The sequence below is a fragment of the Vicia villosa genome, linkage group LG1, assembly GCF_029867415.1.
Source record: "Vicia villosa cultivar HV-30 ecotype Madison, WI linkage group LG1, Vvil1.0, whole genome shotgun sequence".
NCBI lineage: Eukaryota > Viridiplantae > Streptophyta > Magnoliopsida > Fabales > Fabaceae > Vicia > Vicia villosa.
The window spans coordinates 79,757,967-79,777,681 of NC_081180.1; the positions used below are offsets into that span (position 1 = coordinate 79,757,967).

At 43.5% G+C, this 19,715-nt stretch overlaps 2 protein-coding genes across 2 annotated transcripts; one reads left to right on the top strand and one right to left on the bottom strand.

Annotated features, from left to right (window-relative positions):
• Positions 1–920: 920 nt before the first annotated feature.
• LOC131643294 (uncharacterized) lies at positions 921–5,768 on the bottom strand. Its single transcript, XM_058913485.1, has 11 exons — positions 5,570–5,768; positions 5,272–5,369; positions 5,108–5,178; positions 4,970–5,019; positions 4,648–4,721; positions 4,494–4,556; positions 4,081–4,168; positions 1,683–1,745; positions 1,533–1,612; positions 1,370–1,441; positions 921–1,281 (listed from the first exon to the last, which is right to left on the bottom strand). Exons 2-11 carry the CDS (start codon positions 5,301–5,303, stop codon positions 1,200–1,202), a joined length of 675 nt encoding a protein of 224 aa, XP_058769468.1. The 5' UTR covers positions 5,304–5,369; positions 5,570–5,768; the 3' UTR covers positions 921–1,199.
• Positions 5,769–18,297: 12,529 nt separating this feature from the next.
• Positions 18,298–19,119, top strand: LOC131647061 (uncharacterized). The gene has a single exon (XM_058916978.1). The coding sequence runs from the start codon at positions 18,298–18,300 to the stop codon at positions 19,117–19,119; it is 822 nt and encodes a 273-aa protein (XP_058772961.1).
• Positions 19,120–19,715: the final 596 nt, after the last annotated feature.

Below are 19,715 nucleotides of genomic sequence, written 5' to 3' on the forward strand. Positions count from 1 at the left end.
AAGTATCTTTTCAATCAGAACTCCATAAAATTTCCAAATGGATATTATTTTTTGGTATAAACCGGGGTATCCTCTGCGCACAACTGCAGAGACTAATCCTGCGCAACTGCAGAGACTAATCCCAGCCGGGTAAGATCATATAGGCGGTAAAGCTCTCCCTCAAGAGATTTAACACTGGTGCGTACCCAGGACAAGGATCGAACCCAGGACCTCTAGTTAAGCTGGAAGAGATCTTTGTCATCTCACCCAAGTGCTCTTGGGTCAAATAGATATTGTTTTGTTGTCCACAAATCCTAACTCAATTAAGAAAACTAATATTGATAGATTAAACGTATCATCTGAATTTATACTCATTGAATTTTTAATAACTATAATCAATTCGTCTATAAACCCAAAAAGAAAATGTTATTCTATAAGAAAATTCCAATACATTGAATAAATTCATTTCTATAAAAAAATTTATAAGCCTTTAAGGAGCACCCAGGGCATTTTGTTAGTATTTATATATACACTTATATAACATGAGAAGAGAAGGGGACTGAAAGTACACTTGTTATTCTGAAATTGATTATTTAAAAGGTAAGAATATATATCATAATCATTTTCTTTATTGTTCATTTCTCCACTTAGTTAAGTAATTAAACTGATGCACATGTACACAACAACTGATGCCCTTTTCAAATTAATTAAACAACGAAACAAGCATACCAGCATTAAATTGACAAATTAAGATTATGATATTTTGTTTGATGAATAATTGAATAGTATAACCATGAGGAATAATATGGTATCCATGCTGCTTTTCTGGCAGTCACATTACTCTGCTTCTCCTTTAACCCCGGGGTCAAATATTCTAAAAGTGCATCGATGGATCGAACAGAATTTACAGAATAATGTACTTCAATAACCAATAACCATAGTTCTAATGCCAAATAAGTTTGTTTTAATTATTATTGCATTGCACTTGAGGCGTCCTGAATACGATTAGGTACATGCACACATTTAAGTACAGAACTACAGCATGCATGCATACATGAAGAGTTGCAAGTAGCAACCTACAAACACTATATCTATGACTAGCACGCCATTTAAACTATGTTTAATATTACAAAAACTGCACAAGGATCTTACAATTCAGAAACTGCACATTGGAGGATGAGTGTATGGACATATTAACATAATAGATATATTATGTTAACTCATATATCCATGTCAGCAAATATTTCTTCATCGTACTCATCGAGTATCTCGTCAAAAGAAAATCCATCCGCAATCAAGTTACTGCCACAAACAGCATTGTTCAAACAGTGAATATAAATGCAAACAAAGTGCAGTTCAATTAGTTACATGAAGGTTATAATTAACTCACCTAAAACTGCTTAAACGAAATGTCACAATCCGCTTAAGCTTTCTATTGTAGAACAAGAAATTAAAGGACCAACTGCAGAAAACAAAAAATATGGTTATTAAGATAATCTATAACAGACATTGTGCTGGTAATTTTTTAAGCATATGTGGCAAAAAGAAATTACATGGCTCCTCTCTCTGGTAACGGGTCTGCCTCAGGATCAGGTAAATAGCCATAAATTTCACAGTCGGATAACGTCACCACCTGCATCACAAAATATCATTAAAATGTCTGTCTAGGTATCACTTCAACTCATAATATATATTAAACTCGCCTCATCAAGGGCCTTGAACAAGGCGTCCAGCAGAGAAGCACCCCCAAAGGTTTCAACCCATTCCTGCAATAGAGAAGTCATCCAAAACCAGATGTTCCTTAAATCACGGTAGCAAAGCTAATCCTTTTATCAATTAATAACATAGTACAATTTTTGCACCAACAAATGCCAATAAAGATATAAATAAAGAACCATAGTGCCCTCTATCCAGCTAAGATGTTCATTTTGCAGGATGTCATATGCGTTTTCCAGTCCATTAGAATCTTAGATGCCTAAGGATAAAGTTACTCATGTAATCTGAAGGTGTACTATACTGCTCTGGTAACAATGTAGACTGTAGAGTGTGACCAAACAACAATGTCACTTGATTGAAAAATTAATATTATTGATCAAACCTGGAGTGGACAGGTTACCAAACTGGCCAGATTGGGGTGGGGGGGCCTAGACATTTTTCTAATAAATAAATGCCCATTTCTACTCTGATAATTAATTTACAACTTGATTAAAAAATTACATGGAAGAGAACAATGATAAAATTCCTGTGCACATGAATTTTTTTTTTCTAATTATGTTTTTAATTATTAATATATTTGTTAACAAATATCAGTCAGATTATATGTCTTTGATAACATATCTAAAATTTGCTTGTAACCAAAAAATAAATATCAGATGTCAATTAAAATTCAAACATGATATCCTAATACACACCATATACTAATACACGCCATAATACTTAACTAAGGGAATTGTCCCTTTACCTGTGAATATATTAATCTCCCATTTTGATTCTATATTTATTACAATTTACCAATAAAATAACTATTCCATGGTCACACATGTGTCTGAAAACTACTTTTCCCTTCCTAAACTACACCATTTGCTTTTTCTTAATATCTTTATGACAAATTACACTTACCTTTCCAAAAGTCTTATTAAACAACACTTGTAAAAAAAATTATATTCTCTCCTCTTCTTCACTACTGTTTACTTAGATTAGCATTTTCTTTATGTTTACATGTAAAAAAAAAAAAAAAAGTGTTCACTGAGTTCCATTGTCACTATTGACATTACTTAATCACCCTAAGCCTCAAACACTTGACATCTTGTAAGGAACTAATGATTGAAACTCAACAGACTTGTCAAACCACAAGCAAAATAGCACATAACTGTACTTACTAGGGACTAGGGAGTGAATCTGACAACACCCAACCTTCCCTTGATCTACTCAGATGCCTTACTCAAGAGAAAATCCTTCAGCATATCCATAACTTGACCAAAACAGGATGGCTAGCAAAACAACCCATTCTAGGAATAATTCCTAAGTGATAACCAATCTTATTATGCGGAAATTAAGTAAAAGTGGCAAACCTCCGTGTGTGTGTGTGAATGATTGGGATTGACATTGTCAAAGGAAAAGGGGAGAATCTATATCTTTGAAAGATAAATAAGGGAGGTTATTGTTTACTTAAAAATCGGAGGGGATGTTTGTGCATATTCCACCTCCCTCATACGAAGAAGTGAATGATGTGCACTTCCTTGGCACTGTGGTCCCACTTTCTTTCCTTTGTCTCCTACCAGATTCAACCTTACTTAGATTCTCATGCTTACCCTCTTCCCAAGTAAAGCACATGTTTGATTTGGACTCTTCAAAACAAATGCACTCACTGAATCGAGTGTGTACTCCCTACTTAATCAGTTGGATTTTTTTAGGCTCAGGTATCCAGTTGTTCTGCATTTACATGTTAAGTAAGCAATTGTACCACTCTACTGCTTCGTCCTGTCATGCCCAACAACCTCTTCAGTCTAACCATGATTCATGATAACTTCTATCCCTCCAACAATACTCATTCCTTTGATATATCTAGAATCCCTGGGTTGACTATTCAGTCATGTTTTGCTGGGACATTTTATGTTTAAATCAAGTGTTAATTTGTAGTGTCTCGTGATATCATTATCAAACACTAAAATGGTTTGAAGTACATAGATGACCTATTTAAGTCTCATTATTTCTACCGATTTGTTTCCTTCATATGATACAGTAAGAGTGCCATGTTTGTTAAATATGTGCTAGTGATTTGTATTGTGTTAGTATCATGGTACTATGCACTTAATGAAATTATCCTTATCCCTTTTGCACCTAAACCTTACAAGTATTTTTAGATATTGAAAGTAGCATAAACTATTGGATGCAGAAAACAACACTGTTGCCAAACATGTATAAGACTCTTAGAGGTATTACAAAACATGGGAATCTTATATAAAAAGATCCACAGATTTTAACCCAAGCAAGCATCATGTCCAACCACCCAAGATGCTGATAAGATTCTGGCACATCAAATGCCGGCATATACTTAAAGAAATTTTAAAACCACACATAGACAATGATAAATAGTAGCACCTTTGAGGCCTCAAACATGTAAGCGTCAAAAATTTGCTTAAAACTGTCCCATGATTCCTCTGTGAAATACTGGTGAGCTTTAACTGCACTAAAAACCATTATACGCGTATGGTATTATAGGAAACAGAAAAGTATGTAACAGCAGAAACACAAAGTAAAAGTAAATCTGTTAAACCACTTAATTGACCACAATAAGATTTGGGAAATGGAGAGACTTGAACTCTCAGCTTCAAGAGCAACAGTTTTTAACTGTCTGTCAGGCCTTTTTGACAACACTTCCGATAAAATAAAAAAGGATTATATAGCGGGTTGCCAAGTCGCCGTTTAAGCTGACAATAGCATTACCCATAATCCTTCTTTGTAAGTTTTTATCATTTGAACAATCTTTGATACATCATAAGATACTGAGGTACCTGAAATCATAATCTGGATACATGTGATAGAGGGCAAGAATCAGGTAAACCAATGTCTTCCGGCTGAAAAGAACATTGTAAAATAGCATTAAAGAAGTCTCTATGATAACTTTCATTTTGTTTAACCTATCTAGGTAGTAACAGTAATTGCTACCTGGTTCTAGTTATTAAGGATTCATCCGGTGAGGAAGAATCATTGTCAGATGATTTTCCAAGATAATCAAGAATCTGAAATTGAAGAAGTTCAACAAATAACATATAAATTGACAAGAGCAAAATGGAAATTAATTGAATTGCCAAAACCAATTAATATGGCATAAACAGATAAGCAGCAAAAGTTTAAAATATGGTGAATTTGTTGTTACCGAGAGAAAAATTCTTAATTAGCAATATCCTCAATTATACTTAAGATTTAACAGTTGCTAAATCAGTTTCATCTATATTAACGTTTTTTCACAGCGCAAAATCCGGCTTACCTCATTACCCAAACTGATAGAGAGTTTTTTATCTGCTCCAGAATGTTTACCTACATAGAGACACCACTATATTTGTTATTCACTACCCCCAATCAAATCCAGAAACAAATTCTTTTTAAGTCACCAATTCCTACTTACAACTATAAGCTTCAAGACATCCTTTGATAGTACTTTCTCCCAGATTCAAATTACTCAAGAAATCATTAAGCCTGAAAATTTATTTTACCGAACTCTTATCATGTACCGAAATTATACAACAAAATGGCACAATTCAATTCAAATTCATTCGAAATTACAACTACCGGTCAAGAGGAGCACACTCTAGGAACTTCATGATGAACAATGTTCAGTGATTCGAATTCAACAAAAACAATCGAAGTTAGAACCCTAGTTTTCCGTCCTGTAAGATAAAAGTAATTGAAGATTAAGAACATTTAGAAACAATTCATGACAGAAATGATAACTAGATAAAATCAGGGCCGAAAATTTACAACAACAACGAAAATTAGTGATGAAAACAAGATTAGAAAGTGAATGTACTGTGTGTTGAAATGAGAGAAATCAGAGAAAATTGGAAATAGGAAAGAGTGATTGAAGTACCGGAGAGAAAGAAGACGAAGATTGATAGGTCTGTTGACGATTTGGGAAGATAGGAAGCGATTTTTCGATGTTAGGGTTTGAAATTTTGGGGAAATGGAAAGGGTTTCGAAGCGGTGAAAATGGAATGTTTCGTGTTTTGATTTTTAAGATTGGATCGAAATATGTGGATAAGGGAGGATCTTAAACGAATGTTTGGGGTAATAAGGCATATTCCATTTCTGTCCCTATTTTATTTTCAAAATAATCTCTCCCCTCATTTCCTTTTTAATTGTCGTTCCCAAATTCTCTTTAACCAAGACAATTAAAAAAGAACATATATATTTACATTTTTTTCAAATTTACCCTTACATTTTTATTATGCAGCCTTATGCAGCCTACCATTTCTCTTGCATAGACACTCCACGTTTAATGCCTAAATTCCACTAATCACCAATCCAACTTTCTTAACTTTTTTTTTAAGTAAACTCTCTCTACACTCTTCTTTTCTTTTTCATCATACACTTAAAATTCATCTTCCCTCCAATTTACTACTCCAAATTTTATGACATATTTAAAATTCAACTTCCCTCTAATTTTATTATTCCAAATTTCATGCTTCCCAACAAAAAAAATCAAAATCACTCGGAGGTGAAGTGTATACATAATTTTATATTGTAGGTTTATAAGCTATAGAACTCATAAAATATGACTTCAAACACTACTAAATTTTCAATGTGTAATATAGATTTAAATGCTCCTTTGCCAGATTTAAATATTGGTGTAGAAGAAGTGGAAGAGCATTTGCCAAATTTAAATGTTGGTGTAGAAGAAGTGGAAGATCATTTGCCCGATTTAAATGTTGGTGTAGAAGAAATTGAAGAAACCAACAATAATATTGGTACTATATTTATTCTTTCCTTATTTTTTTCTCTTTTTATTTTTTTTTTTATTCTATGAATAATTTATGGTAGTTAATGGTAGTTAATGGGTAATTTATGGTAGTTAATTTTGTGTATAGTAATTTTAAATAACAATATTTTTAGAATAATTTTTTTAAGTATATTTTTTTTCACGATATGCATATTTATTTAAAACCATTCATTATAGTATGCATATGTACATATGTATATTTTTATATGCATGTTTCTTATGTATTGTGTAGGTTTTTTTTTACGGCATGCATATATTTATTTTTTTAAGTATATTTTTTCACGGTACGCATATTTATTTAAAATCATTCTTATATTTTTATATGCATACTTATTTTTTGAATAAATATGTATTGTGTAGGAATTTTTTTACGGTATGTGTTCTGGACTGGGCCAAGGCTAGGCCCAACACCGCTTTCGGCCCAATAAGCCTCAGAGGCCCATGTATAGTTCATGGCCTTCCGACACGCCTTGCTCGGCACCAACACCGCGCTCGGCGTTCATTCTCCCCCGGACATCATCCTTGCCGAGGACCCTGCTCCGCGCAGGGCTCCTTCATATCCAATCCTCCGAATAACTCGGATCCCACGTGGCTCCTAAAAGACCGCGTCTTCCCTTGGACTTCGGAGCGGTTAACCAGGACAGAGGGCATACACGCACCTCCGATATTTCCGCTCAGGAAACCTGGCAGTCTCCTAGTTGGGCTTGGGAATCCAACCCAATAGCGAGATCATGGCCCAGCGCTGGGGGCTATATATACCCTCTTCAACTAGAGGGTCAGGTATTCAATTCTTACTCACTCTTAGCTAGTACTTGCGCTCCTTTGCTCGTCATCTTACTTTGGCATTGGAGTACCTTGCAGGTACACCCCCCTCCTCCTCCTTCCTAGAAGATCCAGTCCGAGCAGCCTACGACGATCCTTCTGATCAGGTACGATCAGTGGCGCCGTCTGTGGGAAACTTGCTTCCCCATCTTTAAAGAACAAAGATCAAAGCTAACCATCACCAATCGTCATGGCTGACAACAACAACATCCCAAGCGCTGACCCTTTCCTCCTTCAAGAGCTGATCGAGGAATCCTCCCGCGAGCTAGCTAATCATCGGCGGGGGAGTCGTCGGCGACAAAGGTCCGGGCATGAAACCCAGGACACCCAGCTGCTGCAGGTCCTACAACAGGTCCAGAATGTTGACCATGTTCCTCCAGAAGGGCACGTTCAGAACGGCGAACCGATCCGAACGACCAACGTGCCGGAACATGCCCAGAATGTGAATGAAACCGACCCTCGCGACGGGCAACATGCTTCCTCATTCACCCACACCTCCGAGAGGCAGAGAGCCCGTCATGGAGAAGAAGAGGAGCCGCTCAACATTCCCGAAGGCACTGACCCCATTACCGTCCGCTTGCTCAAGGAAATACAACTGACCAACAGCCTCCTCAGAATTCAGGATGACCGAATTCACGAGCTGGAAAGACAGCGGCGACGTCGCCCTTCCCCACGGAGGCGCTACAGGTCACACTCCTATTCCTCCTCGCGCTCACCGCCGAGAAGATACCGTCGGCGTTCCCCGTCCTCTTCAAGGTCTCCCCCGAGAAGACATCGCCGCCGGAGGACTCGTTCCCGTTCTCCACACAGAAAGAACAGGAAGAACCAGAAACCTGAAACCGCTGAACAAAGAAGCCCCTCCCCCGAACAGGGCCGTCGGGGTCCCTCCAAAGCAACGACGGGTAACAACCAAGAAGATCCCCGACGAAACAGGCACTACGATTCACCAGGGCCGAGCGACGAGGAGGACTTCCGCAGCCCCTTGTCCGCTAGTATACGGAGAGCCCGCCTCCCTCGGGGGATGGAAAAACCGCCAGCATTGGACCAATACGACGGAACCACTGACCCCGACGACCATATCCGGAGTATCGAAGCGGTCATGGACTATCACGTCGTCAGAGGCTCGATCAAGTGCCGCATTTTCCCGACCACCCTCAGGAAGGGAGCGATGAATTGGTACAGGAACCTCCCTTCGAACTCCATCCATTCTTGGACCGAGCTCAAAGAACTCTTCTTGAGCCACTTCACAGCCTCCCGACGGCAACCGAAATCGGAAGCCAATCTCGAGGCCGTAGTCCAAGGACCCAACGAGCCTCTCCGAGATTACCTTGAAAGATTCAACAAGGAGGCCGTCCAAGTGCAGACAAAAGACTACATGAAGAGGTACATCTTGGAACGAGGACTTCTCCCCGGCAGTGACTTCAAGAAAGCTATTAAGATCGAGAAGGTAAACTCGATGAATGACCTCCTCAGCAAAGCAAAGGTATTCATCGATTTTGAGGAAGGCGAGGCAGCCGCAATCAGAGCCCCGAGGGGCAGTGGCGCCGCTCGCAGCTCAAACCTCGAAGACTCGGGGTCGCGCCGAGGACAAGATAAAAGAAGGGACGACCGGGCCCGAGATGTCAAAGAACGGCGAGGACCAGCAGGGCGTTTCAACGACTACACTCCTTTGAACACCTCCCGGGAGAAAATCCTGTCCGACTGCCAGAACGCCGAGTTCAAGAAATCCAACATCAGGCCCCCGAAGTCAAATCCTACAAGACCGGGGACGGACAAGTCCAAATACTGCAAGTACCACAAGAGTCACGGGCATATGACCGACGAATGCGTACATCTCAAAGATGCCATAGAGACCCTGATCAAAGAGGGCCACCTGGCAAAATACACCAAGAAGGGAGAACCCTCCAGAAGAGACATCCCTCGAAACTCTGACGAGGGGAACTCACCAGACAGCAGACCGCTCCAAGTCGCGCTGTCCGTAACCCGACCGGAAGACTTCATCCCTTCAGTCGGCGTGACGACCGCCCTCAGCACCTGGGAACATTTCCCCACCGCAATGGTCATCTCCAACGGCGGCGACCCCGGCTCTCTCACCGTCAGTTCGGTCAAGAGAAAGTTCGACGAGCTACTCAGCGCCAATGCAGATCTCGGCCCTACTCTTCGGAAATTCCGAGGAAAGTCAGAGCCAATCACTTTCTATCTCGAAGAACTGCCCGGCGGAGCTCCAAATGCCACCATTCCCCTTCTCGTCCGAGCCAGAATGGCAAACTTCGATGTGCGACGGGTCCTGGTAGATGAAGGCAGTTCAGTCGACATTATGTACTCCCACCTCTTCCAAACACTTCAGCTGGACGACTCGCACCTCACTCCCTATGTGGGTTCCGACCTCCAAGGTTTTAACGGAGCCACCACCAAACCATGGGGCTACGTCGAGCTGATTGTCACCTTCGGGGAAGGGGAAGCGTCCAGACAAGTCAAAACCAGGTTTCTGGTAATCGACTGCAAAACATTGTACAACTGCATCATCGGACGCCCAACACTGGCCGAGCTAACTGCCGTGCCCTCCACAGTCCATCTGAAGATGAAGTTCTACACGAGGACAGGGAAAGTGGCCACCATCAACGCCGACATTGAAGCTGCGAGAAGGATCTTCGATGCATCCGTCAAAGGACTAGAGCTGATCGCTCCTCCGACCAGCTCCAACAAGAAACCAAGAGCCGAAGATAAGCGTCCTCGGGAAGATCAGGTTCCAACGGCCAACGTCAGCTCAGTCGACCTCGATGCAAGGTTCACACAAGAAGAACTGAAGACCGGGGAGGAAACACAATCGAATCCCGTCCGACCTGTTCCCGACGGAGACTTCGAGCTGATCCCCCTGGGAGACAACCCCAACAGAGCAGTGAAGATCGGCAAGGGTATCCCTGACCTGCCGAGGAAGCAACTCATAGCCTGCCTTCGAGCCAATGCCGACCTGTTCGCCTGGAGCGCCGCAGAGATGCCCGGACTCGACCCTGAGGTCGCCTGTCACCATCTCTCCATCAATCCAACCGCCAAGGCCGTAGTACAACGTAGGCGTCGGCAGTCTCCCGAGAAAGCGGAGGCTGCCGAGAAAGCTGTAAAAGACCTCCTAGAGGCAAATTTTATTTCCGAGGCCAAGTACTCAACTTGGCTCTCAAATGTTGTACTTGTTAAAAAATCTAATGGAAAATGGAGAATGTGTGTTGATTATACTGATGTTAACCGGGCATGTCCAAAAGACGCCTACCCTTTACCTAATATTGATAGACTGGTCGACAACTCGGCCGGCTATAAACTGTTGTCCTTCATGGACGCTTATTCTGGTTACAACCAGATTCCCATGGCGAAATGCGACAAGCAATGCACGGCTTTCATGACCGAATCGGGCAATTATTACTACAACGTAATGCCCTTCGGACTCAAAAACGCCGGGGCAACCTACCAGCGGATGATGAACAAGGTCTTCCGAGGGGAAATCGGCGACACACTCGAGGTGTATATGGACGACATGATCGTCAAATCTCGAGAAGACTCCGACCACACACTACATCTCGAGCGGGTCTTCAAGCAGGCCAGGTCCTGCAGGATGCGCTTCAATCCGGAGAAGTGTACCTTCGGAGTACGGGCAGGCAAATTCCTCGGTTTCTACTTAACAGAACGAGGAATAGAAGCCAACCCTGATAAGTGCCGAGCATTCTCAGACCTCCCTACCCCCACCAATAAAAAATCCATCCAAGTACTAAACGGAATGCTCACGGCATTGTCCCGCTTCGTCGCGAAATCCGCCCAGCATGCACTTCCATTCTTTAAGCTTCTTCGGAAAGAAGCAGCTTTCGAGTGGTCCGAGGAATGCGAACAAGCATTATCCCACCTCAAACAAGTGCTCTCCAAACCCCCGGTGCTATCCCGACCAGACAGCAACGAGGTTCTCTATCTCTACTTGGCCGTCTCTGGCGAGGCAGCCAGCGCGGCCCTGATCCGAGAAACGGAAGACGGGCAGAAGCCAGTGTACTTCACTAGCAAAGCCTTACAAGGACCCGAGGTCCGCTATCAACAGATAGAAAAAATCGCGCTGGCCCTAATAACGGCCGCCAGAAGACTGAGGTACTACTTCCTTGCCCACACTATCGTCGTCCGGACAGACCAACCGATCAAACAGCTTCTCAGCCGACCAGACATGGCCGGAAGGATGCTGAAATGGTCCCTCGAACTGTCCGAGTTCGACATACAATACGAGGGCAGGAAAGCGCTAAAAGCCCAAGCACTCGCCGATTTCGTGGCCGAGATGACGACGATCTCCAACTCCCTAACACCCACCGTGAATAAGTGGACCATCTACGTAGACGGTGCCTCAAGCCACGCGGGCAGCGGAGCTGGGATCATCTTGGAGAACGACGAGGGACTCGTCATCGAAGTATCCTTAGTCCTCTCCTTCGCCACATCGAACAACCAGGCCGAGTACGAAGCCCTCCTAGCGGGCCTACGCCTTGCAGAGGACGTAGGCGCTCGGGAAGTCATGATTTATACCGATTCACAACTGGTCGCGTCGCAAGTTAGCGGCGATTACCAGGCCAAAAACGACACACTAGCCGAGTATCTGTCGCTCGTCAAAGAAAAGATGAAAGGGTTCGCGAAGGCAGACGTCGCACACATCCCTCGGGAACACAACTCGAGGGCCGACCTCTTATCCAAGCTCGCAAGCACGAGAAAGAAGGGAGGGAACAAGTCGGTGATACAGGAAGTCTTGTCCGATCCAAGCGTAGCCAAAAACGCGCCGGCCATACAAGTGTTTGCCATCGGAGACGACCATTGCTGGATGACTCCGGTATACAAATACCTCATGAACGACGAACTCCCCGATGATCCGAAGGAAGCTTCAGCTATTAAAAGGAGAGCCTGCTCGTACACAGTCATCGAAAATAAACTCTATCGGCGCGGCTTCTCCATTCCCCTTCTCAAATGCATCGACGACTCGCAGGCAATGGAAGTACTGCAGGAGATCCACGAAGGGATTAACGGCCAGCATCTCGGCGGCCGGTCGCTGGCAAGGAAAGCCCTCAGAGCCGGCTACTATTGGCCGACCATGCAGCAGGACGCCAAAGAGCATGTTCAAAAATGCGACAAATGTCAGCGGCATGCCGACATGCACCTAGCTCCCCCCACCGAGCTCAAATCCCTCTCCTCTCCTTGGCCTTTTTCCACCTGGGGAATGGACCTCCTCGGCCCTTTCCCGGTCGGCTCGTACCAGAATAAATATCTCGTGGTCGCCGTCGATTACTTCACGAAATGGATAGAAGCCGAGGCGCTTGCCAAGATCACATCTCAAAACGTGCTCCGTTTCTACAAACGAAACATACTTGCCCGGTTCGGGGTCCCTCAGGCCATAATCACCGACAATGGCACCCAGTTCACTGACAAAAAATTCCAAGAGTTTGTGGCCAAGCTTGGCACGAAGCAACACTTCACCTCAGTCGAGCACCCTCAGACGAACGGGCAGGCCGAGGCGGCCAACCGAGTCATCCTCCGAGGATTAAAGAGAAGACTCGACGAAGCCAAAAAAGCCTGGGTCGAGGAACTACATAGTGTACTCTGGGCGTACAGGACGACGCCTCATTCGAGCACAGGCGAAACTCCTTTCCGACTAACTTACGGCACCGAAGCCGTAATTCCCGTAGAAATCCGAGAGCCTTCTCGGCGCACCGAATTCCCCCTCGAGGAAGAACTTAACGACGAGGCCATGAGGGAAGAACTCGATATGGTAGAAGAGATTCGAGCAGGGTCAGCCCTCCGAGAAGCTAAACTAAAACAGCAAATAGCTCTTCGCCATAACGCCAAAGTTATAAAGCGCGAATTTGAAATCGGCGCCCTAGTACTTCGCAGAAACATGAAAGACTCGCGCGAAGGCAAGCTAGCCCCAAACTGGGAAGGCCCGTACCGAGTTTATGACAAAACCGAGAACGGCGCCTACTACCTCGAGAATCTTCTCGGTGAAAAACTTGCTCGACCCTGGAATGCTGAAAAACTCAGACGTTATTACAGTTAAACATAAGCTAAAACGCCCGGCCCCCAACCAAACTCAGGTAACGGACGGGCACGGAGCCACGTCGTCGGTACGGACGTGAGTGTTCCACGACAGCAACGATCGGTTCCTCTCGTCGGATAGACGGACCGACCCCTCGGCGGATTCTACACCTAGACCCCCCGTGGAAGTACCTGCATGGCAGAACCCCAGCTCGCGATGGGATCGTTCACGCCGCGAACGCTTGGCCGCAACCGCGGTCTCGCGCTCGCTAAAAGCGCATACCTGCTCTGCGCACCCGGCCCGTACTCAACACGCCCGGGCAATCAATCTAGGTCGAGCATAGCCCACAAAACCAATAATATCACAAGTATACTGGTGACTCTCCGGCATGTCCGAGCATAAGTCATCGATCACCTAGAACAACCGCAAAATACTTTAAGTTCAGAGGAAATACCTCGTCATACAAGCACGGCAGGAATGTTATCGAAAAGAACAAACATACAGTGATAACGCCGAAAGTAAAAATAAACAGATATAAGCAAGAAGAATTGTAAGACATTAAAATTGCCGACCAACTTGGCCGGCGATGTCAAAGGTTACAATCATTACCGGGCACGCAGGCCCCAAAAATTATCCGGGCATAGCCCAACAAAAAGAATGGCACGCAGGCCGAGAAAAACGGACACGCAGGCCCGGAACTACACTTTCTACTCTTCACTCCCCGGGGACTCAGGCACCAACACGCCATCTACGATCCTCGAAGAGAGCCCGACATTATCCTCCTTCAAACCAGGGTTCAGAAGCCTCAGCTGGTTAAGAGCACGCTCGAAACCGACGTCGGCCATGTCGGCCAGGCTTATCTTCAGGCTTTCTATCTTCTCCGCAAACTCAGCCCTGGACTTCAGAGCTGCCACATCCGGCGACTCGTCAGCCGAGGGAGCCCATTCGAGTCGAAGGTCAGCCAGCTTCTTCTTCTCAGCCGCGACCTCCGCATCTTTCTGCTTCAGGGCCGCATCGACCTTCTTCCTCAACTCCTTGCGCTCGACCTCCATGGTCTTCACCTTGTCCTCGGCCACCTTCTTAGCCGCCTCGGCCTCCTTCAGGGCCTCGGTCGAGCCCGAACCTCCACTAGCCAACACTTGGGCCATCTCCAAGACCCTCACCACGGCGGCACTGTCGCACGCCAACTGTTTCTGAAGAGACGGGGGATCCATATCACTGATCCGACGAGCTTCATCCGGTGAGGTAGCCAAGGGGAACTTCTCAAAATAGCCTCCATCCTTGTAGCAAGAAGGCAACACGAAGGCGCGCCCGGGACCCAGGTTCGACTGATCCGGACGTCCCCCCTCGGAAGCACGAGGTCTCTTGGGTAACCTCTCGTCGACATGAATCTTGTGAGGGGAGCCTGCCGAGCCTGAGTTCTCTCCAGCTCCGGTACCCTGGTTCCTCTTCTTCTGATTCTTCCTCGCATCCAATGCTCGTTTCAGGATATTATCCTCCTTCTCCGGCATAGCCTCTGCAAAGAAAAAATAAACGAGTTAGCAAAATACCGGACAGAGATCACAAAGCAAGGGGAATAGACACAACCTAACAACGCCCAGGTCTCCTCGGGAGTCCGACAAGCTAGCAAAGCCTTGGTATTAATAGGCCGCTGCTCCGTGATCGGCACCCCGTCCTCGTTCAGTATGGGATCTCCATTCCTCGTCACCCAACGAGACAGGGTAAAGCTATCTACATATTTGCAGAGGACCGAGTACGACTCCCGGTCTTGATCATCCAAGTCATCGTCCTCCCAAGCGTAGTATTTCGGAGGAGACGCAAAATGACCCTTCCACCAGAAAAACGGAAACGTCGTGCAGAACTCCTTTACTTCCTGCCCATGTTCATCCCTTACTATCTCCCCCTCGGCATCCCGCTCGGCCACCATATCCGACACCGAAGAATAGGCCGTTGGACTTAGGGGGCGGACAACGAAGTATCGATCCTTAAAACCCTTCACGGAGTCAGTATACATTCCGAAGAGTTTACGCTCGGCGTTCCTGAACGAAACCCAGCTGTACCGCCCGTTTGACGCCTGCCGTTGAACACGAAAACACCTTCCGAACAACGCAGACGTCGCACCTATACCCAAATAATCACAAACAATCTCGAATGCCCGCATAAAGGCAAAGGCATTCGGATGAATTTGGGACGGTGCCAGAGATAGAAACGCCATGACTGAAACCTGAAAATCAGAGAAGGGTAACCGGAAGCCGAGCTCCCTAAACACGTAATCGTACATCGCAAATCCGTCCCCGGCAAACCGAGAACATATGCGTTCGTCTGGAGACGGGCAACCTATTTGATAATTGGGCGGATCACCTTCCCCCAGGACCTCAATTTCTGTAAACGCCCCATCCAGAGACGCGGTATACCGAGAAACAACAGACAGAGCCTCCTCGGCTATCCAATCGGGCGCAACGGTATGTTCATAACTGAATAACGGCATAGGGGAAACCCCTCCCTCGGCATTCGAACCAGGGGATCCCGTGTGAACGCCTTCGGCCGAGGGAGTGCCCTCTTCCTCAATAATTTCGACGTCGGAACTAGTTGCCGTCGAGCTGTCGGAATCACTGGTCGTCGAGTCGGTGTCCGAGCCAGTTCTTGAGGAAGCGCTCGAATCTGATTCACCTGCACGCAGAAGGGAGAAGTGAATTCGATAGTCTATCAAATCCACCCTTCCACCGCAAGACAAGCGAAAGGGTAGAGCAGGAGCAGCGGAGCCCCCGGCCAAACCCCATCGAGGAACAACGCTCGTCAGCCGAGGACTCACAGATGACACGACAATCGGAAAGCTTATCTTAACGCCAACGTACTACGGCCTGCCAACCCACGCCGACCCCGGGCATCGCTTGGATAACCCGGGGAGGATGACGATGGCGAAGACCTCGAAAGCGAAACACAAGTTCTATGAAAAATAGTAAAGCAACGACAGGCTAAACGAACTTACTTGCAGACATGATGTAGATGGCCGGGGAGAATCCTTCGCTAAGCAACGATCTTGATATGACGAACGAGCTGGGAAATTATGCCCCGAGGAACCCTTGATCGAAGCCGAGCAGATAAATAGAGAAAGGAAAATTCCCTTATGAGAGAATTCGCCCCCTTTTATAGGGAAAAAGGCTCGGAAGGCGAAGCGTCACCTCTCCTGACAGGCGCCGCCTCCTAGACCCTAGGCCATCAATGCCTATGCCACGTCAGCGCGTGGTTCCCACGCGCGACGTTTCGCCCACCACTGGACTTTCCTCCGAGCGCGTATATGTAACGAGGACCGATCCACCGAGCAACCACGAGAAATGAGGGTCCGAGCGTAGAAGCAAAGTCACAGTTTCTTAACCGGAAAACTCCGACTTGGGGGGCTCCTGTTCTGGACTGGGCCAAGGCTAGGCCCAACACCGCTTTCGGCCCAATAAGCCTCAGAGGCCCATGTATAGTTCATGGCCTTCCGACACGCCTTGCTCGGCACCAACACCGCGCTCGGCGTTCATTCTCCCCCGGACATCATCCTTGCCGAGGACCCTGCTCCGCGCAGGGCTCCTTCATATCCAATCCTCCGAATAACTCGGATCCCACGTGGCTCCTAAAAGACCGCGTCTTCCCTTGGACTTCGGAGCGGTTAACCAGGACAGAGGGCATACACGCACCTCCGATATTTCCGCTCAGGAAACCTGGCAGTCTCCTAGTTGGGCTTGGGAATCCAACCCAATAGCGAGATCATGGCCCAGCGCTGGGGGCTATATATACCCTCTTCAACTAGAGGGTCAGGTATTCAATTCTTACTCACTCTTAGCTAGTACTTGCGCTCCTTTGCTCGTCATCTTACTTTGGCATTGGAGTACCTTGCAGGTACACCCCCCTCCTCCTCCTTCCTAGAAGATCCAGTCCGAGCAGCCTACGACGATCCTTCTGATCAGGTACGATCAGTATGTATATATCTTATTTTTTGAATAAATATTTTGGAAAATTTATTTTATTTATGAGTATAAATATGAACTTGATTTAGGAGTTTATTGTATAAGATGATTTTTAATTGTATAAATAATTTTTGAGTTTAATGGTTATGCACTGACAGTGTAAAAAAGTTTTACACTGTCATCCAATTAGAACATAACGTTCTGCCATGTCATACAAGTTTTTTTAAATTTTCAGTCTGACTTGTCCTGATTCATGATTGTCATTGGTTGATAGTGTAAAACTATTTTACACTGTCAGTGCATATCCTGTTTTTCCATAATTTTTTGTTGTTTTAGAATTATATAAATGATTTTTATGGAGTATTTTAATTTAAGAATATATTGTTTGACTTATATCATGTTTTGCTACTGTTTTTTATAGTGTAGATGTTGAATTAAATAGGGAAGAAAATATTGAATATGCATTAAATAGTGAAGAAAATATTGAAGGTGTACCAATTAGGGAAGAAAATATTGAAGATGAACCAAATAGTGAAAGAAAGAAATTAAAAAATTTAAGCAATGAAGAACGCACGGCTATTTATCACTAGTTACTACCAAAAAGTGTTGATGGAAAACTATGTAGGGGAATAACAAAAACAAATGAGGTGGCTTCATCATTTTCTGTTTCTAGGAGAACTATTCAATGTATTTGGAAAAGAGCAAAAGAAAGTGAAATACATGATGTCTCTCATAGGAAGATAAAAAATTGTGGACGTAAGAGAATTCAAATTGATCCTACTCAAATTAGTCAAAATCCCTTGAGACAAAGAACAAGCATCCGATCTTTATCTTTTGTGTTGAAAACAAATCCAACTTCTGTGTTTAGGCTTTTAAAATCAGGAGTTATACGACGTCATTCAAATGCCATAAAGCCACTGTTAAAGTAAGAAAACAAAAGAATGAGGTTGGAATTTTGTTTGTCAATGCTTGAAGGTATACCACATGATCCAATATTTAAAAGCATGCATAATATTAGTCATATCGATGAAAAGTGGTTTTATATGACTAAAAAGTCGGAGAACTATTATTTACTACCGGAGGAGGATGAACCACATCGTACATGTAAAAGCAAAAATTTTATTGCCAAAGTTATGTTTTTAGTTGCTCTAACTCGACCAAGATTTGACTCGCGAGGAAATGAGATTTTTTCGGGTAAAATTGGTATTTTTCCATTTGTTACAAAAGAACCTGCTAAAAGGACAAGTGCTAACCGAATTGCAGGAACAATGGAGACAAAAGCAATAACATCGGTAAATAGAGATGTCATAAGATCGTTTCTTATTGAAAAAGTCTTGTCGGCTATAAAGAAAAAATGGCCAAGAGGTGATTTGGGTACTACAATATTTATCCAACAAGATAATGCAAGAACTCATATTAATCATGATGATCAAGAGTTCGTTCAAGAAGCCACACAAGATGGATTTGATATTCGTTTGATGTGTCAACCTGCAAATTCTCCTGATTTGAATGTCTTAGACCTTGGATTTTTTAGTGCAATACAATCATTACAACACAAGGAGTCCCCTAAAACTATTGATGAACTTGTTCGTGCGGTGGTGAAGTCATTTGAAAACTTTTCTTCTGTGAAGTCCAATCACATATTTGTAACATTGCAATTATGCATGATAGAGATCATGAAAGCCAATGGTTCTAATAAATATAAAATTCCTCATTTGAATAAGCAAAGACTAGAAAGAGAAGGACAATTACCGGTTCAAATGAAGTGTGATCCAATTTTAGTACAAGAAGTTTTTAAATACCTAAACACCAAAAACTTATTGTGACTGGGTTGTAGTCACTTGCACATTATTAAAAATATAAGAACACAACTTATAAGTTCTATCTATTTCTTTAATTTTTTGGTATATTTTTTTCTTCATTGTGTAAATCATTCTTAATTATTTTTGGCATTTTAGAGAATTATTTTAGGAAAATATTTTAGAAATTATTTACCAAAAATAGTTTAGGAATTGTTGTTGTAGAAATATCTTAGAATATTTTAGAAATATAAAAAATATTTCAAAGAATATTTTTAAATATTTGATAAATTATGTTACCAAAAAGATTATCTAAAAAATTATTTTAGAAATTATTTACCGAAAATTAAAAAAAACGTAGGAATTATTTTAGAAATATAAAAAAATACCTTAAAGTATTTGATAAATTAGTTTACCAAAAAAATTACCTTAAAAAAATATTTTAGGAATATCTTAAAAGCAATCCCAAATTATAACAAACACATTAATCATATTAAATCAAAATCATAAAAATCATTTAATGAAAAAAAAAACTCTAAAAATTGTAAGAAAATGGTTACAAAATTCGTTTTAAAAATCTACTGAACTTTTATAAAGAGAAACTCGTTCATTAGGATTCAAAA